General features: G+C 47.9%; 1 protein-coding gene across 1 annotated transcript in view; it reads left to right on the top strand.

Moving 5' to 3' along the window:
- RHBG (Rh family B glycoprotein) overlaps window positions 1–9,004 on the top strand; it is a 25,504-nt gene extending 16,500 nt beyond the window's left edge. Inside the window, exons 5-8 of the mRNA XM_015418125.1 lie at window positions 997–1,090; window positions 3,290–3,411; window positions 6,620–6,693; window positions 7,993–9,004. Coding sequence (XP_015273611.1) covers window positions 997–1,090; window positions 3,290–3,411; window positions 6,620–6,693; window positions 7,993–8,067 — 365 coding nt within the window. The 3' untranslated portion in view covers window positions 8,068–9,004. The remainder of the gene's footprint in view (window positions 1–996; window positions 1,091–3,289; window positions 3,412–6,619; window positions 6,694–7,992) is intronic.
- The last annotated feature ends 17,670 nt before the right edge of the window (window positions 9,005–26,674 follow it).

Here is a 26,674-nt window from a genome sequence, read left to right as displayed (position 1 = left end):
TCCCATGGCGAGCCCGAGGCATCCCACCGAAGATGCGCCATAAAAAACTAGTACCTCCGAGGTACTAGTTTCCAGAAACTGTGGGGCAAGGGCGGGCGTCTGATCATGTTTCCAGTGGTAGCTCGTGGCATCCGGCGCCCGCCCATGTCCCGTCGCGAAAAGGGTTTTTTTTTCAAGTCTCCATGGGATGCACACAAGCACCCAACGGCGCATGCGCACACTTCAGTTAAAAAAACCCACAACCCCCACCGTGCCACTTCTTTGCTGCGCCGCAGGATTGACGTATGATCGGCACCTCCCCCCAAACCACAGGATGTCGGCGGGACATTTGATCCAGCAGCCACGCAGTAGTTCGCTCCGGGGCAAACAGCCACGCCTCCCCCCTGCGATATCTGGCCCGTGTGACCGGGGCCTATAAAGTTTTTTAACATTTATAGATTTTCACAATAAGTCCTCAATAATGAACAAAGTGCTTCGGTCAAATAACTGTCCGTATAGTCACTCTGAACTTCTAATTGTCTATTTCTTCATCCATTCAAAATTCTATGTGTCAGTCCCTCCACTCGGCCGTCAAAGCCACATAATTTCCCCACTTCTTTATTTATTTATTTATTTATTTATATTTAAATTTATACCCCGCCCTACCCCGAAGGCTCAGGGCGGCTTCTATTAATAACTTCTATTAATAGCACATCCGCTGCTTCCAGGACTTATATTATAGTGAAAGTCCATTCATGTTTAAAATCTTTATAGTAATATACAAAATAAATTCATAGAATAATATCCTAGTAATTATCTCACGGTTGTCTGTATGGTTTGTATTGGGTGTTCAACTTCTCCCGTGATCTCTCATAATCTTTAACCCACCTGGAGATTGGCAACTCTGTGCTAGGTGTTACACCAGTGGACTCCCATGTTAACTACGCATGGTGTGAAGAGATGTTTCCTCCTCCCTGTCGTGATAACAAAGTGCCCTCCTCGCCTCTTGCTTTCCAGCCCATTCTGGCCTCCAAGCTGAAAATCCAGGACACGTGTGGAGTCCCCAACTTCTGGTTACAGCTCTGGCCACTCATGATACCTACGGAGAAGGGTGAGCTCTCATGATCCACCAGAGCAGAGGTTGCGTCTGAGACTGACCTTGCTTCTGGTTCCGTATTAGGCCAGAGTGAAGGATGCTTCCAAAATTCTGTGGAATAGAATTTCTCTCTGGATGTTCAGGTTCCAGCTTCACTCTGCCCTTCTCTCCAGAGTGGTATCAAACATGAGGGATTCTCCAAAGTTCCATTTCAAATGTCTGTCTTTTGAGAAGAAGACAAGGAGAAGAGATTGGGTTTAGACCCCCGTCCTTCACTACCCGAAGGAGTCTCAGAGTGGCTTACAATCCTTTTCTCTTCCCCTCCCCACAACAGACACCCTGTGAGGTAGGTGGGGCTGAGAGAGCTCTGAGACAACTGCTCTTGAGAGAACCTGTGACTGACCCAAGGTCACGCCAGCAGCTGCCTGTGGAGCAGTGGGGAATCAAACCTGGTTCTCCCAGATTAGAGTCTACACTTTTAACCACTACACCAAACTGGCACAGAAGGGCACTGTGCGTCGGGGGAAGATTGGCCTTTAATGCCACCCGGAAAAGACCTGGTGAGCAGATAGGATATTGGTTGCCCCTAGTGGAGGCTGGAGGTCTCCTGGGATAATGGCTGTTCTCAAGATGACAGAGATCATTTCCCCTGGAGAAATGGCTGCCTTGGGGGGTGGACTCTATGGCATCATACCCTGCTGAGGTCCCTCCCCTCTCTAAAACCCGCCCCCAGGCTCCACCCCCCCCCCAAATTTCCAGGTATTTCCCTGTGCAAGATGAGACTGGCCTCACCTCACCCAGCACCACCCCAGCCAGACGATACTCTTCTCACCCCATGTGAGATGAGACTCTTCTTGCCTCACCTGGAGTGGCCCCGTGTGAGACAAGAGACTCCTCCCCAGTCCTGGGACTGCACTGCGCAAGACGAAACTCTCCTCAATTTGCCCAGGGAGGCACCATCTGAGACAAGACTGACAAGAGAACCCACTCCTCCACATGCAGCCAGCTGGTGACCTTGGGTCAGTCATAAGTTCTATCAGAGCTGTTCTCTCAAGAGCAGTCCTCGAGAGAGCTCTCTCAGCCCCACATGCCTCACAGGCTGTCTGTTGTGGGGAGAGGAAGGGATTGTAAGCTGCTCTGAGACTCCTTCAAGTATGAAAAGTAGGGTATAATACCAACTCTTCTTCTTCTTCCTTGCCTTGCCTGGGACTGCTCCACATGCGAACTGCAGCCCTTTTCAGCAGCTAGTTCTTGCTCCATTGGGGGCATGGCTGGGGGGAGGTGTGGCCCTTTTCTTGGGTCATTAAATCTTCCCATCCTGCCCCTGATGTGCATGCACAATTTGTTGCAGCTTCTTGTTTATTTTGTTTATTTGTGTCTTCCTACCCACACACATTTCCTCTTTTTTTATCATCTTTTTATTGAGTTTTCAGTCTAATACATAACATCTGTATCACATCTTCAATATCAATTCGATCCAGTTAACACCCAACCGGCAACCGGGAAGCCCCCAATGAAGCCGAAAAGAGTCGGCCGTCCCGGAGCCCTCCGGGATCCGCCCGTCGCCGTGCCGACCAGAAGCTCCTCCACCCTTCCCACACACATTTCCGATGCACATGTGCAAATTGATAAAACACAACAAAAAAGCAATCTTGCTGGTATTTTAGGTACAGTAGTATCAATATCCTTTTTGTCTAGCATTAGTTTTACCAATGTGCAAGAGTACACCAGTAAAACGCAACATAACAAGACTCTTGATGCTGTTATATACAGGGCCACATCCAGATTGCAATGGCAAACCACCTTTGAAATGTCTCTTGCCTTTAAAACAAGCCTAGTTCACCACCTTGTGGTGCATAATGCCAAAAGAGCTAAAACTTCCGACTGCCAGACAATGTTAGGATTTTCTGGCTATACTACACACAATGCCACATGATGATAATCATAATAATAATCCAGATTGCTCCTTTACAGAGTTTTGTCAGTGCATGTTGGCTTCATACAGGAAAAGATGGAGTTGGAAACTGCTGAAAATTGCACTGAGCGTGCTTCAGTTTCAGTTTTAGTCTTAGAACTCCTTCTAGTTAAATCAGAATTCAAGCGTAGAACTCAGGACAGGGGGAGATGGCTGAAGAATGAAGCACCAGTGCAGGGGCAGACCCTCTCATTCTTCTCCAAAGATTTCTTCTCTGCCCCCACCTATCGATTTTGCAGGCTGACCGATGTCTTTCCCCTCATTGCTGATGGGAGTCGGACTGCTGTGTACCAAGGTGTCTTCCAGCTGATTGGCTTATGCGTTACTCTGGGAATCGCTGTGATAGGTGGAAGCCTTGTTGGTGAGTCTCACTGTGGCCACTGATTTGTGGAGGACCAAGAAGGGGGAGGTACCACCATGTGCCACACTTGCACTGAATGGAAAAGGATACAAGAATAACCCACAGCAGGAAGCCACTGTGATGATTCTGGAGATCGCTAATCCCTAATATTTTCTTGGCCATGATCGAGATAGCCAGGCTAGCCTGATTCTTGTCAGATCTCAGAAGCTAAGCAGGGTCGGCCATGGCTGGCATTTGGATGGGAGACCACCAAAGAAGTCCAGGGTCACTGTGCAGAGGCAGGCCATGGCAAACCGCCTCTGAATGTCTCTTGCCTTGAAAACCCTACAGGGGTTGGTCGGCACAAGTCAACTGCAACTTGACGGCAAAACAAACAAACAATAACCTTCCAGGCTCATTTTAGAAAATTTAAATTACTTTACAAAAATTGGACGCCACCTCTCCAGAGGTCTGCTCAAGATCGGCTTGCAATGAATTAAATGAAACCAATTAAAACGCAGCATTAATTTTAAAAATCCAAGACATTAAAACACAAGCATTAAAAAACAGGCCAATGCCAGCGACTCGTGATCAATAACAGACAGCCCATTTCCCAAATCCAACCAATGCCTTTCTTGCAGAAATTCAATACGCATGAGATGCTTCCTTACCTGCTGTCAGATCATCAGTCCAACTAGGCCAGGGTGGTCTCCTCTGAGTGGCAGCCGCTCTCCAGGGCCTCAGGCAGAGAGTGGTCTTGTCCGGCTCTGGTCCTTGAGATCCTGTTACCTGGAGAGAGACCAGAGACTGAACTTCGTGGGTAGACCAGGGGCTTTCACACCTCAGTTCACTTCCTGACAATTCCCTTCTATGCTGTTGGACAGTAGAGAAGTTTTCACTCCCCCTGCTTGGTTGGTTTGCTCCACCAGGCCTGCTGGTCTAAAAGTTAAAAGGCTGATTTGGATTAAAAACTTACTTGAAAAACATATTTGGCCACCTGTCTGTTATCAGCTGTTCAAAACAGACCTTGTAGATGTGGTATGTGAAGCAACGGGCTATGTACAGCATGGGGTCTTAATGTGCATGCACTGACCTACATGTGTGCTAGAGTAGGGCTTCACACCACTCCCCTATGCTCCACCATGACAGCTTTGCTCTTTGGAGCAGGGTTTTCTGCAGGTGCAACTTACAAGTGGGCAACTTACAAGTGGGCAAAATCAACAGCTGCCCATACAAGCGCCTTCTTGGTTGTGGCCCCCGCCTTGTGGAATGGCCTAGCTGAGTGGGTCAAGAAGGCTCCCCCCTCTCCTGGCTTTCCGCAAATGATGCAAAACTGAATTATTCAAGGGGGGCTTTTCTGACTCCATGATTTTAAAAAGAAAACTCGCACTGCAAAATAAGATATATGAACTATCCAAGAACCAGCAAAAGTGGTAGCACTGTACAAGATGTTTCAACAAAGTTACTTGGACAAATTATTATGGTCTGGGCTCTACACTACTGTGTATAGTTCGCTGTAAATTGGACCCTGTTGTGTAATTTTGCATTATTTAATGTGTGATGCTTAATACTTATGCTTTGTTTCAGTTCTGTTTTTAGTCTTCTGGTTGGTTCTGCAACCCAAATCCTCTTGCATTATTTATTGACTGCCCCATCCGTCAATCATATGGATTCAGCCTCTGTAATCCGCCTTGAGTCCAAGCGAGAAAGGCGGACTATAAATAATGCAAACAAAAATCCCAGGCGCCAAGTCACCACGGGACCTAGAAATTTCACTGTGACACCTAGTGTTTGGGAAATGATTTTATTGTAGGGTCTCTCAAGGAGACTACAAAGCTTATGCATCATTTCACATCAGAACGTTTGGTTGTATGGCATAAAAAAGCATGTGCATCAAGTTCTTGCCATTGCCTGTTTATATGTTAATTCTACACCATTCAGTGGCAGTGAATGAACTCATTTCTTAACCAGTTGCTTTCTATAGTGCCTCCAATATTCAGTTCAATTAGAGTGCCAACGTGGTGTAGTGGTTAAGAACGGCAGACTCTAATCTGGTGAGCCGGGCTTGATTCTCCACTCCTCCTCCACATGAAGCCTGCTGGGTGACCTTGGGCCAGTCACAGTTTCTCTCAGAACTCTCTCAGCCCCACCTATCTCACAAGGTGCCTGTTATAGGGGGGGAGTAGTGGAGAGCCAGCGTGGTGTAGTGGATTAGAGCAGTGGACTCTAATCTGAAGAATGGGGTTGGATTCCCCACTCCTCCTCCACACGAGGCCTGCTGGGTGACCTTGGGCCAGTCATAGTTCTTTCAGAACTCATCACCACCTACCTCAAAAGGGGAGAGGAAGGGAAGGCAATTGTAAGCCCCTTTGAGACTCCCAAGGGTAGAGAAAAGTGAGGTATAAAAAACAACTCTGCTTCTTCTAAATGGAGTTTTAATGGGATTATCAGAAACAGGGGAGGAGTCAGGCTAGGGCTAGGGGCTAGCTTTTTGTTGTAGCAATGACAACCAGAGCTCTCCCTGTAGCTTTAATAAAATTGTGAGAAACTGTGAAAGAGGTTGAGATTAGACAACATAGTAATTAATATATGAAATCCTGAAGAGTGAAAAACAAGTCTGTCTCCTAAATTTGAGCACTGGGTCTTAGGACCAAAGAAAATTTGTCAAGGCCTGCGCTGGAGAGACCCTTTTCCTCTCAGATTTAACTTCTGCTGAATCTGGGAGAGGAAGTTAAAATTTTAATCAGTAACAGTGACTCCAACTTTCTTTAGCAAAATGTTACCATGGCATTCCGCAGAGGCAAAAACAGGCAGAAAACAGGGCAGTGATTAAGCAGGGGGCAAAGACCAGAAAACGGAGTGTCTGACAAAAATTGGAAGGAGCCATTTTCTCTGCTGATGTTATGGGCTCTTTGACCACTAGAGGGCAGTACACGCTAAGCTATGAAGGACCCCCTTCCTGTTTCCTGTCTGTGACTCTTCTCACTAGCTGAGACTTTGGGTTTTAGGTTGATACAAAAACACACATGTAGCAGAGATGGGGGAAGACGTAATGGATGGGGCATTCCAGATGCATCCGTTCCTTTTTAGAAGCGAGATCAGGTCATTCAGATTCCCCAAATACAGGGGGAAACTCAGATGAGAACTTCTGAAGCATCTCCAGATGGGGCCCATCCATGGTGCTGAACTCTGGGATCCTTCCTCTTACATCTTCTCTTCCCTCCTCCAGGGCTCATCCTGAAGATGAAATGCCTTGCAGCTCCCCCTGACACACAATGCTTTGACGACCAAGTCTACTGGGAGGTATTTGAAGATTTCTTTCCCCCACTGAAATGAGAGCCTTTATTTAACAATGTAGACAGTGGCCTCTTTGCAGCTTCAGGCTGTCGGCCTGGAGCCAGTGGGCCCGTCTCTTTGAAAGAGAGTAGAGGGACAGAAGCCCTGACCTGAACAGCCCAGGCTAGCCCGATCTCATCAGATTTTGGTAGCTAAGCAGGGTCGGCCCTGGTTAGTACTTGGATGGGAGGCAACCAATGAAGTCCAGGGTTGCTACGCAGAGGCAGGGAATGGCAAACCTCCCTTGTTTGTCTCTGCCGTGATCTGGAGGGCTCAGCCTAAGCCCAGTCTCATCAGATCTCAGAAACTAAGCAGGGTCAGCCCTGGTTAGATCTTGGATGGGGGTGGGAAGTCTCGGGTTGCTATGCAGAGGCACACAATGGCAAACCACCTCTGTCCGTGTCTTGCCTTGAAAACCCTACAGCAGGGGTGTCGAACTCATTTGATATGAGGGCCAGAAGTGACATAAATGAGACCTTGTTGGGCCGGGCCACATGTGTCATAAAAGGTAATGCCAGGTAGCGGAGATATAAACTTCATAAAGGACACAGTCAAACACAATTAAATTTTAAATAACACATTTCCAGTGAGTTCACCACCCCTGCCCTACAGGTTCACCATAAGTTGGCGATGACTTGACTTCCCACCGCCCACCCACCCCAAAAAACCCGGAAAGAAACAGAGCATAAAAAGGGCCACATTCAGAAACTAGAGAGGGAACATTTCTTTCTCCTAGAACACTCCCCGGCTAACAACACCGAAACAGTCTTCACCCAGAAGGCTTCAGAACTCAGCATGAATATTTTTGGCCTAGAACATATAAGCAAATTCGATTCTGCTGAGTTTGGGCTTCATTGGCCCTGGGGATTTCTTTAAATTAGTGCAGCTCAGCTCAGATTTCCGGGGTGGAAGGAGAGACTTACAACCAGGGTGTCACACGTCCTGTTCTCAGTTTATCTCAGCCAGTTTGGTGTAGTGGTTAACTGCACGGACTCTAATCTGGGAGAACCAGGTTTGATTCCCTACTCCTCCACTTGCAGCTGCTGGTGTGACCTTGGGCAAGCCATAGTTCTGTCAGAGGTGTTCTCTCTCAAGAGCACTCTCTATCAGAGCTCTCTCAGCCCCACCTACCTCACAGAGTGTCTGTTGTGGGGAGGGGAAGGGAAAGGAGTTTGGAGGCCGCTCTGAGACACCTTTGGGTAGTGAAGTAGTATAAATCCAATCTCTTCTTCTTCTTTTTCTTCTTCTTCTCTGGCTTCTGCACAGATACCTGAGGATCATCACGATGGATTTCAGTGCTTGCAGGGTGCGAAGGAACTGGACAGAGACACGAGGGCCTGACAGGACTCATCCAGGGTAGCCACAAGGCAGGGGGCAGAAGGAGCATCGCCGGATCCGTTGCGTCTTGATGACCCTGACCATCAGGAGAAGTTCTCAGAAGGCCTTTTAAGCAGGTCCAAATGCCAGAACGTATTGCCTCGGTGCTTCCTTGCTAAAACCAGGAGGTGCTCAGGCTCATGGCTTTGGAAGGCTCAACCTCTGGTCTGAAAACCCAGCCAGATGGATGGGCTGTAATTGCTCAACGGAGATGAAAACAGCATTCCGCGCATGAACAGAGAGGCAGCCCCACATGTTTGTGAGCTTCACCGTATCTGTGGTTCACTGCAACGGAGTCTGGCGCTCGGGGTTATCTTGAAATAAGACTGTGACTGTTTGGACAACCCAAGAGCCCCAGAGCAAGTCTGATCTCTGGTCCAATGAGTGACACCTGACAGTATCTCACATGAAGACACATGAAGCTGCCTTGTGGTGAATCAGACCATTGGTCTATCAAGATCAGCATGGCCTGCTGAGACTGGCAGTGGCTCTCTGGGGTCTTGGGCAGAGAAACGTCTGTCACATCACCGAATGCCTGGTCCTTTACACTGGATATGCTGAGGGTTGAACCCAGGACCTTCTGCATGAAAAGCAGATGCTTTCCCCCTAAGCCAATGTCTCACATTGTTCCATGGATGGAACAGGCAAATGTAGGGTTCTCTCTCTCTCTGTGTGCATGTGTGCATGCGTGTGTGCATGTACACACACACACCAGCCAGCAAAGATCTCAACATGAATGTCAGATGGCTGCCATCTTTTTTAAAATTAAAATAAATTTTATTTAATGCCTTCTCAAAGCACAATACCACCAATATCAGAAAAGGCTCATAGCAATACATAGTATGTTGGCAGCATGTGGAGAAACATGGCTGCCATCTTGATGGCATTCCAGCACTAAGCTGCGGTGGCTTAGAGGTTGAGATGCTGAGCTGCAGATGGGAAGGTCTGTTGCTCGGCAGTTCGAGACCCTAATGCTGCATGACGGACTGAGCTCTCTGGCCCCAACTCCTGCCAAACTAGCAGTTCGAAAGCAAGAAATTGAGAGTAGATAAATAGGTACCGCTTTGGTGGGAAGGTAGCAGCGTTCCATGCACTGGCCACACAACCATGGAGAAGTCTTCAGACAGCGCTGGCTCTTCGACTTGGAAACCAAGATAAGCACCACCCTCTAGAGTCAGATTCAACTGGCTTTTGAGCAATCTGGCAAAGCAAAAACTCTGGCTAGAGATTACACCTTACTAGAATTACTGAAAGCAATCACCCAAGCAATCACTTGGGAGATAAGGCTTGCTGATCTCAAAATCCTGTCCTTGATCCTATTGTGAATTCCCAACATACTATCTCCCAGAAATAGACTAACCTGCCTACCAGAGGATCCCTATTTCTATCGCTATCTCTATCTCAGGCTAAGCGCTCTATGAGGAGTCGACCACCTTTCTCCCCACCCCACCTAATCCCCCCTCCCCCAAGGATCCACAGCCTTTCATTGGCTGGAGTCTCTAAGGATTTGCATACAGACGCTGGCAGTGAAGCCTGAAGGGTGGAACTGGTAGCTGTCTGTCACAGGTGTCCAGAGGAAACGATTGCCCAGAGGCCTGAGGTCATTCTTTCCAGCCCCTCAGACAGTGTGGTGTCGGGGTTGGGAAGAGCTTCGTCGTCACTGGAGATCTTCAAATAGCGACTGGACAGCTGCCTGTTGGAAACAGTTTTATGTTTCTTGCACTGAGGAAGGGGTTGGACTAGATGACCTTTAAGCTCACTTTCCTATTCTACCGATATTTGTCCCACATTTGCAACCGATGACTAATAATTATCATCCTTCCTATTCTACACCTCTGCGGGGGCCACAAATCCCTTGATTTTTTTAAATCCTGAAACACTGATCCTGTGGTTTCAATTTTTTTTACTAAATTAAACAACTAAAACAAAAGTTACTGTGATGGTTAAGAAAACAAAAGTCCATTTTTCGAGAGGATTTTGCTAAGGAAACAGCCCATGCTTGTCAGGACTTGGCAATGAAGCAGGGTCGGCCCTGGTCAGTACTTGGATGGGAGACCACCAAGAAGAAGAAGAAGAGATTGGATTTATACCCGGCCCTTCACTTGGAGTCTCAGAGTGGCTTACAAACTCCTTTGCCTTCCCCTCCCCACAACAGACACCCTGTGAGGTGGGTGGGGCTGAGAGAGCTCTGACAGAAACTGCTCTTTTTCAAGAACAGCTCTTATCAGAACTACGGCTTGCCCAAGGTCATCCATCCAGGTGCAAGTGGAGGAGTGGGGAATCAAACCCGGTTCTCCCAGATTAGAGTCCGCACACTTAACCACGTCACCAAACTGGCTCTCTCAAGGAAGCCCAGGGTTGCTCCACAGAGGCAGACTGTCAGGATCCACAGCAAAACAACGAAGCACACACTTCCAGGAAGGTTTTACTTTAATTGAAAAGCCATAGATGCAGTAACATGAACACTGTTAGGAATGGCGGACTACCTATGCGCATAATAGGATATAGGGCATTCATATGCACACACCCCAGCAATACCCAATTAGGTGGACTCCCGCACGCGGGAGATGGCAAGAGTCTCTAACGGTAGCGAATCTGGGAACAAAGTAGCTCCCACAGAAGGTAGACACCACAACTCCTCCAGTAACTCTTTACAGATAAGTGTTGCAGCTGTGAAGCAATTAAGCGCAAGGGAAGGAATGCAAAGCAATTACAGAGCCTCTCCACACTCATGGCAGCTTAGCTGACACAGACCACCTCTGAAGGTCTCATGCCTGGAACAGCCATAAATTGGCTGTGATTTAGCAGCACACTCAGGCTTTCTGTTTGGAGTTAAATCAGGAGGCAACAACAGAAGAAGACAGGTTTGCACCTGGTCGAGGTTGGGATTGGGGGCGAGCAGGCCTCATAAGAACATAAGAGGACATAAGAGAAGCCATGTTGGACGAAGCCAATGGCCCCACCAGTCCAACACTGTGTCACACAGTGGCCAAAACCCAGGTGCCCTCAGGAGGTCCACCAGCAGGGCCTCGCTCCTAATCCAAGTGGATTGAGAAAGGTAAATTCTCACCTACACTGCTGCATTCTTGACTTGGTGGAATGCTTAACAATGTTTGAGGGCTTGTGTTCAAGACTGTTTGTGATCACCAATGACAAGGACTTACTTGAGTGCAAATAAATAGATGGTCTGGTGGATGATACTTGAGTGGTCATTTGGCCAATATGCCAAACATAGACCTAAGAGTGGATTGGGTGAATCTACACTGCCCCAGGAGGGGATATTTTGGAAATGAGGGAATATCGAACAGGGGTAGATTGTGAGGCAAAATGGCCCGGGAAAATGCCCCACCCTCCCCTGCCCTGCCTCCCCAGTGGGAGGCCCGGGCTAGTTGTGCCTGGTGCTTGGCTTGGCTGTGGCATCTCTGCTGGGCTGGCCAGGTGGGTGATGGTGGGGGCTGCAGGACTTGTGTGAGCCAGGTCATAACAGCCGCATGACTTGCCCAGTTGGGGCGACTCATCCGGAAAGTGGCGCGTGCTCGGTTGGGCTGGTCTCTTTTGCCCCCTGGAAGGGCACGGGGGAAGCGGCTCCCAGGCCATCAGCCCACCACAGGGGCCCCTAACCTTTCTGAGCCTGCGGGCACATTGGGGATTCTGACACAGCACGGTGGGCGCAGCAACAAAATGGCTGCCACAGGAGGCGGAGCCAGCCACAAAATGGTTGCCGCAGCTTCACAGTGCAGATCCCTGTGCTGTGGTGGCAGCTGGTGCCAAAGCAACATTTTAAAAAATCTGCACATCCAATCAAAATTGCGGTGGCCAGTGAGAAGCCTTGCTGGGCAAAAGCCCCACCGACCCGACTTCCTAAAAACACTTGGTGGGTACAGAAAAGGTGTCAGTGGGGGTGCCATAATACTCATGGGCACCTTGTTAGGGACCCCCAGCCTGCCAGGACTTTCCCCAGGGGCCATAATGGCCAATCCGCCCCATAGGAAAAGCAGGCTCCCGGGGGCCTGACAGCTGCCTGCCGATTGGAATCCTCCTGTGTGCTAACTGGAGGGACTCCAGGTGTGCGTATCAACCAGAAGTATTTGCAAGAGCCGGTGTGGCATAGTGGTTAGAGTGCTGGACTAGGAGGTGGGAGACTTGGACTGAATGTGCACACGTCTGATGGTGGCAGAAGGGTTGTGACCAGTTTCATTGACAAAAGTTGGACATGGCTTTGATCGTCCCCTTAGGAAGCCTTCCCAAACTCAGCCAGGTGGGGAAAGAGCCCTGCTAGGGCATGTGAGCAGGGAGCAGATAAACTAAAGCAGTTCTCGGGCTCTTTCCTCCTTCCTTGGATGCATACTCTGCCCTGCTGTTAACTTGTTATTTAGTTTTTCACTTTGCATAACTTAAACATCATGATGTCACAGGCAGTGTTCCCTCTAAGCTGAGTTAGTGTGAGCTAGCTCACAGTTTTTCAGCCTCTGGCTCACACATTTTTGTCTTAGCGCAGGAAGGAGGGCTCCAGAGCAAACTAGTTTATTGCAGTAGCCAAATCTCTCGCTCACAACTTTAATGCCAGCAGCTCACAAAGTAGAATTTTTGCTCACAAGATCCCACAGCTTAGAGGGAGCATTGGTCACATGTTCATTTGCTGTGGTGAGGTGGCTCAAGTGGTTAAGACGCTGAACTGCAGGCTGTGGAAGGTCGGTAGTTCAGCAGTTTGAGACCCGAGTTGCCGCATGACGGAGTGAGCTCCCGTCTCTAGTTCCAGCTCCTGCCAAACTAGCAGTTCGAAAGCAAGAAATTGCAAGTAGATAAATAGGTACTACTTCAGTGGGAAGGTAACAGCATTCCGTGCACCTTGGTGTTTAGTCATGCCGGCCACATGACCACGGAAATGTCTTCGGACAGCGCTGGCTCTTCGGCTTTGAAACGGAGATGAGCACCGCAACCCTAGAGTCGGATTCGACTGGCTTTCTAGCAAGGGAACCTTTACTTTTACCTTTTTACCCTGTCTATAAGTTTAGAACCTCGTCTGCCATTCCATTGTATTTTTAAAAGTGTGCCTTGCACACGAAAGCTCATACCTTGAATAAACCTTTGTTGGTCTCAAAGGTGCCACTGGGACTCTCAATGTGTTCTAATGCTTCAGACCAGCACGGCTGACCACCTGGAACTAATACAAACTGCTTTCCCGCACCTCCCCCCCCCCCCCCCTCCTCCCCCCACACATCCCATTGACCTGATCTGAACTGGAATATCCTCCCCGCCCGCACTCTTTGCACCACCAGTCTTGTCTTAACACCTTGATTTTGGGAAACAGGGTAGGTGAAGTCTCACATGAAGCGACAGAGCCAGTGCTCCGTTTGTGCTAAAAGAAGAATACTTTTACAGCAACAGCTCCTTAGCAGTGCAAAAGTGTTCCAGGAGGGTGAGGCAGTTCAGTCAGCCTCCCGTTCCCTTGACCTAATTTTACTTGAAATTTACTTGAAATAATTACTTGAAATGTTGCATTAAAAAAAAAAAAACCACCCCACAGCTTTCGGTAGCTTTGGAGGAAAAACAAAACATTTTATTCGTGTTTTAATTGGTTGTATCTGGTTTCTGTTTTATGAACACTGGGCATCGCCCAGAGCCCTTGCCAGAGCAGAGATTGGGCAATTCATAAATACAATAAATAATACTTATAATAAAACACAGAGACCCTACCTCAGGGGTCCCCAACGAGGGGCCCATGGCACCATGATGCCCACTGGCACCTTTACTGGCACTTGTGTTCCTTCTAAGCTGAGCTAGTGTGAGCGAGCTCACTGTTTTTTAGCCTCCGGCTCACACCTTTTTTGTCTTTGCTCAGGAAGGATGGCTACAGAGCAAACTAATGGGTGCAGGAGCCAAATCGCTTGCTCACGACTTTAATGCCGGTAGCTCACGAAGTGGAATTTTTGCTCACAAGACCCCACAGCTTAGAGGGAAGCATCGACTGGCACCCACCAAGGGCTTATAGGAAGTGGGTGGGGCCAGGTAGGGTGTTCCCCCCCCCCAGCAAGGCTTCTGATTAGCCACTGGAGACTTGATTGGCTGTGCAGATTTCTTCAAACGTTGCTTCGGCAGCTGCTGCCACCACAACACGAGGATCTTCACTGTGTTCCAGAAGTTAAGCCGTGGCCATCGTTTTGTGGCTGGCTCCGCCTCCTGCAGCAGCCATTTGGTGGCAGCCATTTGGTCGCTGTGCCCACCGTGCTGTGCCAGAATCCCAAATGTGCCCGCAGGCTCAAAAAGTTGGGGGGGACCCTGCTCTACCTTATCCATTTCTGCCGAGTTGTACAAGGCTGCTACCCTGTAGCAACCCATGTCTGGGTTGCTTTGACTTGGAGACGCGCGTGTCTAGTCCTCATCGGGGTGGTCAGCCCCGCTCTGGGTTGCATCGCTTCAGACTGCAGGAGAGTGGGGGCTGGGGGCGGGGATCTTGTATAACTGAATGCTCCTCTGTACTTAAATTTTCCTTGCACTTAGGAAAACAGCGTGCCAGGAAAGAAAGGCTGCCAGTTAGCCTGTTGCACTAGCTTTCCTTGTGCAGGGATTAGATCTGTGCACACCCATAACCAAGCATTAGATCACAAGCCCCGACTACCTCAGTGAGAACTGTGGCCACAGAGATCAGAACCTAACAGTGGCTAAGAATCAGGGAGCAAATGAGCATATGCCTCTCTGGCCAACAACACATGCTTGCAGCTGCCTTATCGGGAACCAGACCATCGATCCATCAAGGTCGGCACTGGCTAGTCGGTATTGTCTAGTCTCAGTACACATCACCCACTGCCTGGTCCTTTTTATCTGGAGATGCCGGGGATTGAGCCTCAGACCTTCTACATGCCAAGAAGAGGCCCTTCCAGATTTGATTCCCCATTCCTCCTCCACATGCAGCCAGCTGGGTGACCTTGGGTCAGTCACATTTCTTTCAGAGCTGTTCTCTCAAGGGCCGTTCTCTCAGAGCTCTCTCAGCCCCACCTACCTCACAGGGTGTCTGTTGTGGGGAGAGGAAGGGAAGGAGATTGGAAGCTGCTCTGAGACTTTGAGTGAAGGGTGGGGTATAAATTCAACTCCTCCTCCTTCTTCCTGTACACACTTGTCCACTTGGGAGTGCAGCAGTCTTTGTAGAGTACTGAATTCAAGTTCTCTGTTCCCGATATATACACATTCTCCAAAGCAAGGCAGCCTCCCTGCCTCTATACCCTGCTGATCTAGGAGTCAGGATTTGCCACTCCACAGAGAAGTGAAAGTTCTTGTCCTGTTTTAAAAGACCAACGTGTTTCTTTCTGTTCTGCCCATCCATATTTTACAGTTCGTTTCCCCCACCCAGGCATGAAGTTCGTTGGATAGTTTTGAGACAGTCCGTCTCTCAGCCCAGCCTACCTCACAGGGTTGTTGTGAGGATAGTGTGGGAATGCATGCTGTTCTTCTGAGCTCCTCGGAGGAAGGGCAGGATTAAAATGCAGTAGGGAGAGATAAATGGCAAATCAGATGCAAGACACATGAAGTTGCCTAATACTGAATCAGAACATCAGTCCATCAAGGTCCATATTGTCTACTTAGGCTCTGGTCACACGGGCTGGAAAACGTGGGGGGGGCGTGGCTGTTTGCCCCGGGGCAAAATAACGCACGGTTGCGTGAGCAGACATCCCGTGGAGGTCCCGTGGTTAGGGGGGAGGTGCCGATCACAGGAGAATCCTGCGACGCTGCAAAGAAGCGGGGACGCGGGGCTAGTGGGGTTGTGGGGTTTTTTTTAAACTAAAGTGTGCGCATGCTCTGTTGGGTGCTTGTGCGCATCCGTGGAGACTTGGGGGGAAAACCCCTTTTTGCGAGGGGACATGGGCGGGCGCCGGAACTACCACCAGAAGCGCGATCAGATGCCCGCCCATGCCCCGCAGTTTCCAGAAACTAGTACCTCGGAGGTACTAGTTTTTTACAGCGCATCTTTGGAGTGAAGCCTCGGGTGAGCCATGGGAGCGCTACACTTCCCAGATGTGGTGGTGAGATCGCGCCCGGAAAATCCACCTATCTTCCGTCTCTCTAGTGTGCCTAATGCTCTGTGTGACCGCAGCCTTAGATTGGCAGCCTGTCTCCAGGGTCTCAGGCTGAGGGCTTTCCCCTCACCTGTTACCTGGCAATTTTTTAAGAGCTGGGGATTGAACCTGGGACCTTCTGCATGCCAAGCAGGTGCTCTACCACTGAGCTACAGGCCCTCCCCATGACAAAGGACCAGACTGTTTCTTGTATGTGTAAAAGACACACTGGGGGTTGAGATTTATCTATTGTGTATTTTACACATTTATACACCCCCCCTTTTCTCCCCTAGAAAGACCCAAAGAGGCTTACAGTGTCATTCTCCCCACCTCTGTTTCTCACCTGCCTTGAAAGCCGCTTGCTAGGGTTGGTATAAGTCAGTTGTGACTTGACGGCACTATTATACATAAATCCATCCTTCCCCACAACCTCATCCTTATCCCTACCTTCGTCTCTGCCCAGGAGGAGTTATTGCTTCTTGCTTTTTTTGTTCCCCAAGTCCTCCCTAAAATCATCAAACTGTGCATTTGGCAGGTCTCCCCAAATTCTCGCTAGCTTCCTTCCTCCTCTCACGGGAGTTCGACCAGGATCTTTTGACAGTTCTCTCAGAGTTCTCTGAGCCCCGCCTACCTCACAGGGTGTCTGTTATGGGGAGCAGAAGGGAAAGGAGTTTGTAAGCCGCTCTGAGACTCTAAGTGAAGGGTGGGGTATAAATCCAGTCTTCTCCTATTTCCCCCCAGAAGTCCTCAAAAGCCCTTCTGTAGTATGGCAGAGGAAACAGCAGCCACAGCTGCACAAAAAATCTAATTGCCCTGTACTGCATTATTAGGAAGGAATACAATAAAGCAACCTGTTGAGCAGCCATGAATGGATCAATAAACAGTATGGCCAAAAAAAACCTGGCTCTCTATTTGCCACTGGCAAACAGGATGTAATCTGAACCAGCGGCTGTTTGAACAACCTTAACCACTACTCATATGATGTTCAGCTCTTGTTCTTCATTTCAGCAGAAGCAAGAAAGACCACAGATGTTCTGTGTAGGTGACTGAAATGGGGGGATGAACTAGACAGCCAATGAACTGGAGCTTAAGTCAAGATGAGAATGAGGTACTGTTGGCCCTTAGTGTGGCCATTCAGGTAGTATAGACACGGCAATCTGAGCTGTGTGTGACACCCCCCACCCACCCAATCCTTTCCTTACTTCGTCTTTAGTCTGTGTGTGTGAATTGCCATTGAGTCACTTCTTGACTTACAGCGACCCTATGAATTAACATTCTTCAAAAGATCCTCTCGTTAACAGCCTTTCTCAGGTCTTGCAAATGGAGGGCCCTTGTGGCTTCCTGGACTGAGCCAATCCGTCTCATGTTGCGCATCTGCCTCTTTTCCTGCTCCCTGGCATAGTTGTCTTTTCCAGAGCCTCTTGTCTTCTCAGAATGTGACCAAAGTACAATAGCCTCCGTGTAGTCATTTTAGCTTCTAGGGAGAGTTCAGTCTTAGTTTACCTGGTTACGATTTTTACTTACAAATTTATATCAATGGGCTTGGAGCCTATGAACTATTTCTGTGCATAGTAGATACTATAGTCTCTGCTGCGGGTCACATTTCCTATTCTGTTAGCACTTCTGTTTTTGCAAGAACTTACTGAAAACTGTTGCTGTTCTGCAAATGGAAGTGTGAGTGGGAGAGAAATCATGTTCCATGGTGGAGATGGTCTAGTGCGCATAGAATTCATTCCTAAAACATGGAATTATTAAAAGAATTTTGATGGTGATTTGAATTTTAAAAATGGCAGCCAAGTAGATATTTTGCAAATGCATTATCCTTAAGCATTAACTTTCCCTGCATGCCTATATACAAATCAGCTGCATTTCCACTCTGAGCAATAAGGCACAATCCAGCCAAAGTGAAGTACATTAAAATCCCATCGATTTCAGTGGTCTGCTTTACCATATACTGAGTACTTCTTCACCCAAAGAGTGATTAACACATGGAATTCACTGCCACAGGAGGAGGTGGCAGCAGCTACAAGCCTGGATGGCTTCAAGAGGGAATTAGATAAGCATATGGAGCAGAGGTCCATCAGTGGCTATTAGCGACAAGGTATAGATAGGAACTCTTAGGCTGGGGCAAGTGATGCTCTGTATTCTTGGTGCTTGGGGAGGGGGGCAACAGTGGGAGGGCTTCTAGTGTCCCGGCCCCACTGGTGGACCTCCTGATGGCACCTGGTATTTTTGGCCACTGTGTAACAGAGTGTTGGATTGGATGGGCCATTGGCCTGATCCAGCATTGGCTTCTCGTATGTTCTTATTTTCTTTAAAAAAAACAAAACAAAGCATGCTGAAGCATCCCATTGGAATCGGTGGCTCTTCAATGTGCTTCAATTTGGCTAGATAGACACCATATTATTTTCTTTATCATTTCTTCTTAAATTGGGCTCCCACACCTACAGTGCAATCCTAAACAGAGTTAAACCAGTCTACCTCTATTGACATCAGTAGGTTTAGGAAGGTGGAATGTTCTTTAGAATTGCAGTGTTATAATATAGGACTTTCACACAATTTGACCACAAGGGGGTACTGGAAGGCTAGCTAATACTCTGCGGATTCTGGTGGAGCATCTTTTGTTAAAACCGACGAGAATATTTCAAAATTGTGAGAAAGCTTTTCGGCTCATCCGAACTCTTCTTGAGGCTGGGTGTTCAGTTCAAAGTACTCAAGGGGGGGGGGCAGGTGTTTCATGGCTCACGGAAAGCCCCAGAGCCAGCAGTTAGTAGCAGTCTTACAATAAAATTCAGGAGGCACTGCAGAAAGTTCATTAGATTAGAAGGTGCTAAGGGGAAAACACATTTTAGGTTGCATCAAGAGCTACTGGGACAAAGAATTCCCCCCCCCAAAAAAAAATTTTTTTAAGGCTCCTCCCATTAAACATTTTAAAAGCCGGCAGTAATTCCAATCTGTCTCCAGTACTAACCCGAACTTATAGATCTCGTAGAGCAGAAAGCAGAAACAAAGAGAAAATAAATAAATTGTAACATTAACCCAGCTGGAGATAAATTTTAGGTGATACATGTCAAGTGGGATAGCGTTACCAAGCAGCTGGAGGGTAGAACATTTCCATAATGGAAAGGATGGTATTGCATTACTTATTTATGTATTGGACATAGTGCTATTAATATAGTTGGTGCTTTGCAGAATGAAAGAATTTAGGTACCAGCCCAGAGGCTTTTCAAGCTAACTTTTGACATAGGGGAGATTGCAGACGGGAAGCAGGGAGAAGCCCTGGAAGAACACGCCTTTGTTTCAGTGTCACATCCCATGCTTTTAAAAATAGATCCTGCTCTTCTCCAGAGAGCGTACTGTAATGTACACGGTCCCACCCCAACCCGAATTTTGTCTTTATTTATTTATTTATTCATTCATTCATTTACTATTTATTTATTTATCTACGGTGTCTCTGTGAGGACATGTGCTACTATCTAAGCGTCTTAGATATATATTTATTATGCCTGTCCTCCAAAAAAGGCTGGGAAGTTTGGAAGAATGGTGTATCTCCTTTCTTCTTGCAGTAGGGGATGAGCTTTTGTGGGTCACTGCTCTCTTCTTCAGACACATCTGAAGAAGTGAGTGCTGACTCACAAAAGCTCATCCCCTGCCACAAGTGTTGTTAGTCTTTAAGATGCGGCTGGACTCTTGCTCTCTTCTGATGCTACAGACAGACTAACAGGGCTAGCCATCTCCATCTGTCTCCTTTCTTCTTGCGTATATTGAATCTGAAACCTCGGACAGAGTTGCCGGATTCCAAGCCACTGCCAGAGTCTACTGAAATATAGTGTTCGCCTAGGGACACATATTTGCTTTTTTAAAAAAAAAGTCTTAGAAACATAGAGCTGGAAGAGGCCACAGAGGCCATCAAGTTCGACCCCCTCCTCTGGGTAGGCTCAGCACAAAGCATCCCTTACAAATGTTCATCCAGCCACTGCTTGGAAATTGCCAGTGAGGGGGAGCTCACCACCTCCCTAGGCAGCTGCTTCTATTGCTGAAGTACCCTTACTGGAAGAAAAAAAAACGGTTTTCCTAATATCCAGCTAATCCTAATACCTTCCTGCCCATAATTTAAAAAACATTATTGCAAGTCCTCTCCTCTGCTGCCAACAAGAACAGCTCCCCGTCCTCTTCTAAGTGACAGCCTTTTGAATGCTTAAAGAGAGCAGTCACATGTCCCCCCTCAGCCTTCTCTTCTCTAGAGTAAACATTCCCAAGTCCCTCAGCCTTTTCCTCCTGGGGCTTGGTCTCCAGGCCCCCCTGATCATCCTTGTCGCTCTCCTCTGCACCCGCTCCATTCTGTCCACATCCTTTTTGAAGTGAGGCCTCCAGAACTAAACTCAGTACTCCAGGTGCGGCCTGACCAATGCGGTACACAGAGGGAGTATGACATCTTCTGATTTGGATGTTATGCCTCTGTTGATACACCCCAAGACTCTGAGTGAAGGATGGGGTATGAATCCAACTCTTCTTCTTCTTCTTCTGTCATGGACAGAAGGGTGTATTAGGATATTGTGATACTATAGCTGCATCTGGATTTTTAATGGATGCATATTGTTTCCAGCATTTTTTGTGCTACTCAGGAGGTAGTTGCCCAAATGATTACCTCTCCTGTAGGTATCTCTTGCCCTCACCTGGATGGCCCAGCCTGGCATGATCTCATCAGATCTTGGAATCTAAACAGGGGTGACCCTGGTTAGGACTTGGATGAGAGACCACCCAGGAATACCAGAGTCGCTTCACAGAGGCAGGCCATGGCAAACCGCCTCTGAACATCTCTTCCCTTGAAAAGCCTACGGGGTCACCATAAGTCAGTGGCAACTTGACGGCACTTTCCACCACCATAGGTACCTCTTGCCCACTGGTTTTTCTTTCCATATATCCCCCTGAATATTCCCAGCTTGTTGGTTGCTAGTCACACTCGGGTATTGACCCTTCCAAAACAAAAAAAAAAAAGCACTAACAGCAAGTGAGCTGCGGTGGTCAGAGTGCGAGGCTAGGACTCAGGAGAGGAGGGTTCAAATCCTCCCCCCCCCATGGAACTGTCCAAATGGCCTTGGCTCAGTTGCTCTCTCTCTCAGGTGACCCTTCTTCACAAGCCCTTCATGGCCTTGGACCACCATATCTGTGAGACCCCCTCTCCCCCTATGTACCGCCATGACAGCTTCAGTCATCTGAGCAAGGTCTTCTCCCATGCCAACCTGCATATGGGCAAAATCGACAACTGCCTGTACACAGTGCGTTCTTGGTGGTGGCCCCTGCCTCATGGAATGGCCTGCCTGAGGGGGTCAGGAAGGCCCCCGCTCACCTGGCTTTCCACAAACTGGGCAAAACTGAATTATTTAAGAGAGTTTTTCTGTGCAGACAATGGAGCTGAACTGTACTAAACGATTCACAAATTTACTTAGATAAGCTACTGGGGACTGTGGTCTATACTACTGTGTTTAGCTTGCTGAAATTAAGGTCCTACTGTGTAATTTTTGCATCCTTTACGGTGTTACATTACGACGTATGCTTCTGCTTTGCTTCAGTTCTGTTTTTAGACTTCCATTTGGTTCTACACCCCATCTGGGGTGTAGACCCCATCCTATGGCACTGTTTATGGAATGGCCCATCCCGTTGATTGTATCGGCTCACTCTGCTTAGTTCGCCTTGAGCCCAAGTGAGACAGGTGGATTGTGAATGGCGTAAGTAAATGAATAATAATAATGCAAATAAACAAGTAAAGAAGGAGGGGAGAACTGTTTGCTATAAAAATAGAACAAAGTTTGAGTCCAGCGGCACCTTAAAAGCGGCCACTGGAACTCAAACTTTGTTCTGTCGTTTCAAGCCAGCAGGGCTCCCCACCTGAGTCTTGCCACAAACGCGTAAGCCTCAGACGCAACCGGCCCGGAATTCGGCAGTCAGATTGATTTCAGGTGTTAGGCAGCATGCAAGGCTGAGCACCACAGGTCGCCGTTGTGCTTCTCTGGCTCTGACGCTGAGCGCCGTCAAACGCATTGTGCATTTTGGCCTTTGTTAGGCTCCCCGCAGTTGCAGGAACAACACTGGCGGCCGGCTACCTTTCTGGCTTTCATCCAGCTAACGGCGTCCCCTGTGATCTGTCCATGGTCCTGAATGGTCTTCCAGTCTGTCTACCCCAACTCCTCCTTGGATCCCTTTGTTCCCTCCTGCTCCCTGTCTGCCAATACTTTGAGTTGACTTCTTGGACTGAGGGCTTCCCCATGGAACCTGGATTAGTATAGGAATGGTATGAACCGGTGTTCCCTGACCTGTGGGCCTCTGAAAGTGGGTTGTGGACCAGATGCTCCCAATAGCTGCCCCTGCCCTTTCCATCGCTCTCTTTTGTATTTTGGAAACCAAGATCTGACCCTGGAACAGTGTCTTCTATGTCATACATTAACTGGTATTTTGAAGAGGAAGAGGAGGCAGAGGAAGAAGAAGAGGAGGAGGAGAAGGCGATTGTATTTATACCCCACCCTTCACTTGGAATCTCCTTCCCTTCCTCTTCCCACAACAAACACCCTGTGAGGTAGGTGGGGCTGAGAGAGCTCTGAGACCGCTGTAACTGATGCAAGGTCACCCAGCTAGCTTCATGTGGAGGAGGAGTGAGAAATCAAACCCGGTTCTCCGGATGAGAATCTGCCACTCTTAACCACTGCACCAGACAGTGCAATCAAGTAAAATGTGCCCTGATGGTTACTAGAGTGAGTTTCTTAGAATCCTAAGGGGGGATTAGAGGAAGTAATGGAGAAAGAGAGGGTGGTCAAAGGCTGAGGTGTAGACCCCATCTGCCAAGGAATGTCAGAATATCTGGGTATGCCGTGACATGGAGACAGGTAATGGCAACCTACCTCTGAATGACTCTTGCCTTGAAAACTCACCAGGATCACCATAGGTCAGCTGTGACCAAATGCTCCCTCTAAGCTGTGGAGTCTTGTGAGCAAAAATTCTACTTCGTGAGTTGCTGGCATTAAAGTTGTGAGATTTGGCTACTGCATAAACTAGTTTGCTCTGGAGCCATCCTGCCTGAGCTAAGACAAAAATGTGTGAGCCGGAGGCTAAAAGAAGAAGAAGAAGAGAAGACATTGGATTTATACCCCGCCCTTCACTACCCGAAGGAGTCTCAGAGTGGCTTACAATCTTCTTTCCTTTCCCCTCCCTACAACAGACACCCTGTGAGGTGGGTGGGGCTGAGAGAGCTCTTGACAGAAACTGCTCTTTTTCAAGAACAGCTCTTATCAGAACTACGGCTTGCCCAAGGTCATCCAGCCAGGTACAAGTGGATGAGTGGGGAATCAAACCCGGTTCTCCCAGATTAGAGTCCGCACACTTCACCACTACACCAAACTATCTCTGTGAGCTAGCTCACACTAACTCAGCTTAGAGGGAAGACTGGCTGTGACTAGACGGCACTTTCTACCACCACCATGCTTGTTCCTTGGACTTGAATTCAACTCCCTAGAGAATGGGCCACTGCTAATATCTGAGCTGTCTTCTAGGCCCTTGCGCCCTTGACTGAGTCCTGGTACTCTGCCACCACTACCCATTTTTTTTTAGTTATTGTATCGAAATTGCATGACATTTCAAAAACAATCAGGAAAACTATTTGTCCCTTAATATTCTGGTGCCTCACTGTTTGGCAAGGGCAGGGGAGTGAAATTGACCAACCAGCAAGGTAGACCAATGCTGCCACTCAAGAGGACTGTGCTGATTGGATTCCGAGCACTGCATTTCTATGAATCACAGGGATACTGGGGAGGGCCATGCTGTCCATCTGGTCCAAACCCCTGTTCAATGAAGGATCAGCCTACAGCATCCCTGACAAGTGTTTATCCAGCTACTGCATGCAAAATTGCTTCCTTCATCCAGTATCTCTGCCTGCTTGTCTTGTGGTCCACAAGGGCCATCTCTACCTACTCTGTAATGCTGCCTTGGGATACTCACTGGGCTAATTTGAGAGCCAGTTTGGTGTAGTGCTTAAGAGTACGGACGCTAACTTGGGAAAACTGGGTTTGACTCCCCACTCCTCCACATGCAGCCAGCTGGGTGACCTTGGGTCAGTCACAAGCTCTCTCAGAGCTGTTATCAGGAGATGTTCTCAAAAGAGCTCTCTCAGCCCCACCCATCTCACTGGGTGTCTGTTGTGGGGAGAGGAAGGGAAGGAGATTGTAAGATGCTCCGAGCCTCCAAGTGAAGGGTGGGGTATAAATCCAGTCTCTTCTTCTAATTTACTGGCCTTATCTAATGCCTTCCTTTTCTCAGTTCTGAGATGGAAATGTGAATTGCTTATAAAGCAAGCTTTCTCTTGTCTGTCTGAAATGCAGCAAAGAGAATACCTTCCATAATTGGGCACAATCTCTGAAAATATCACCCAACAGATTGGGGAGTGTGTGTTGGGGGGGGGCTCTGTTGTGTCTTTAATTGTCTGTAAAATAAGCATCTTTTCTCCTATCTGTTTGAAATTATTACGAGGAATCCCATGGATGAGAGTTACTACAACCCCCTAAGAAGTTTATCCCAGTTGGGTGGAGAACAAAGAAAAATTACAGAGTTTTCCACTGAAATGAATAAAGAAGAGGGTAAAGACTCCAAGAGCTACAATACAAAAATAAAGAAACCATATAATGTTGTCCAAGAACAAAACAAGTCAAAAATGAATATCATTTTACTCTGGCTCTCCCTGTTCTTCACAAAGAAGGTGGAAATAAGAGTACAGAGAAGGGGCTTTAACTGTAAAAAAAAATGCAGGCAGGTTTTATTTCTTTCCCCACTTGCCCTCTTTTACCGCATTGTTCATTGAATGTATTCTACTGCTTTTATTTCTTTTTTTAATAGATTTTTATTGTTTTTATTAAGTTTTTATTTCAAGGTCCCCTGTGCAATCCAGTTTCATTGCTTTGTTTACACTGGACTTCATCTCATTGCTTCCTGATGCCATCGTCTTCCTTGAGTCTCGGTGAGAAAGGTGGACAAGAAGCGGAGTCCATGAAAATAAAACAAATCCCGAAGAACCAGGCATTGGCCATGGGAATCGGATTACACTGCCTCCTAAATACAAATTAAACAGTAAAGTGTTCATTTAGCATAGTATACCCCCCAAAAGAGTGACAGACACATGCACTGTTGCAAACATCTTACATAAGAACATAAGAGATGCCAATGTTGGATCAGGCCAAAGGCCCATCCAGTCCAACACTCTGTATCACACAGTGGCCAGAAATACCAGTGCCATCAGGAGGTCCACCAGTGGGGCCAGGACATTAGAAGCCCTCCCACTGTTGACCCCCCCCCCAAGCACCAAGAAGACAGAGCATCGCTTGCCCCAGAGCCCCTATCTATACCTTGTGGCTAATAGCCACTGATGGACCTCTGCTCCATATGCTTATCTCATTCCCTTTTGAAGCCGCCCATGCTTGTAGCCGCCACCACTTCCTGTGGCAGTGAATTCCAAGTGTTAATCACTCTTTGGGTGAAGAAGTACTTCCTTTTATCCGTTCTAACCCGACCGCTCAGCAATTTCATGGAGTGCCCACGAGTTCTTGTATTGTGAGAGAGGGAGAAAAGTACCTCTTTCTCTACCTGCTCTTTCCCATGCATAATCTTATAAACCTCAATCATGTCACCCCTCAGTCGTCGTTTCTCCAAGCTAAAGAGCCCTAAGCGCCTTAACCTTTCCTCATAGGGAAAGTGTTCCAACCCTTTTATCATTCGAGTTGCCCTTTTCTGCACTTTTTCCAAAGCTATAATATCCTTTTTAAGGTGTGGTGACCACTATTGCACACAGTATTCCAGATGAGGTCGCACCATTGATTTATATAGCGGCATTATGATATTGGCTGATCTGTTTAATCCTAATAATCCCCAGCATAGCATAGCATTGGCCTTCTTTATTGCAATCACACACTGTCTCGACATTTTCAGTTTTTTAAAAAAATATTGCATTATCCTCTGCCATTCTTTTGCCCCCAAAGGGCCCTCCCTTTTATCCTCACAACAACCCTGTGAGTTAGGTTAGGGTGAGAATGTGCAGCTGGTCACCCAGGGAGCTTCCATGGCACGCGGGGGGTTCAAACCTGGGTCTCTCAGATCCTAGACCAACACTTTAACCACTACACCACACTGGCTCTCAGATAGATACAGACTACATTTCCCTCCGGTGTAAGAGGACGGAATCTCAGTGACCTGCGCTCATATGAGCAGTTGTGGACTTTGCCCATTTGAGGGCTGATACATGCAAAAGGCCTTTCTCCGATAAGCAAAGCTGTCATGGAAGAGTACGGGGGGGGGAGAGAAGGTCTTGCATATATGAGGGTCCAAGGTCATGAAGGGCTTAATATATGATAGCTAATTGGCAGGACTGGGTCAGACCAGCTGAGGATGTTTGGCTGCTGTAACCAACTGGCACAGCTCTCCTTCTGGAATTTCTCCCCATCTGCTGGCAGGTTTGGTTTCTGGCAAGACCAGGTACTTTCGTG

Source organism: Gekko japonicus, unplaced genomic scaffold, assembly GCF_001447785.1.
Source record: "Gekko japonicus isolate JY-2015 unplaced genomic scaffold, Gekko_japonicus_V1.1 scaffold1639, whole genome shotgun sequence".
NCBI lineage: Eukaryota > Metazoa > Chordata > Lepidosauria > Squamata > Gekkonidae > Gekko > Gekko japonicus.
This window is presented reverse-complemented; position numbering and strand designations above follow the sequence as displayed.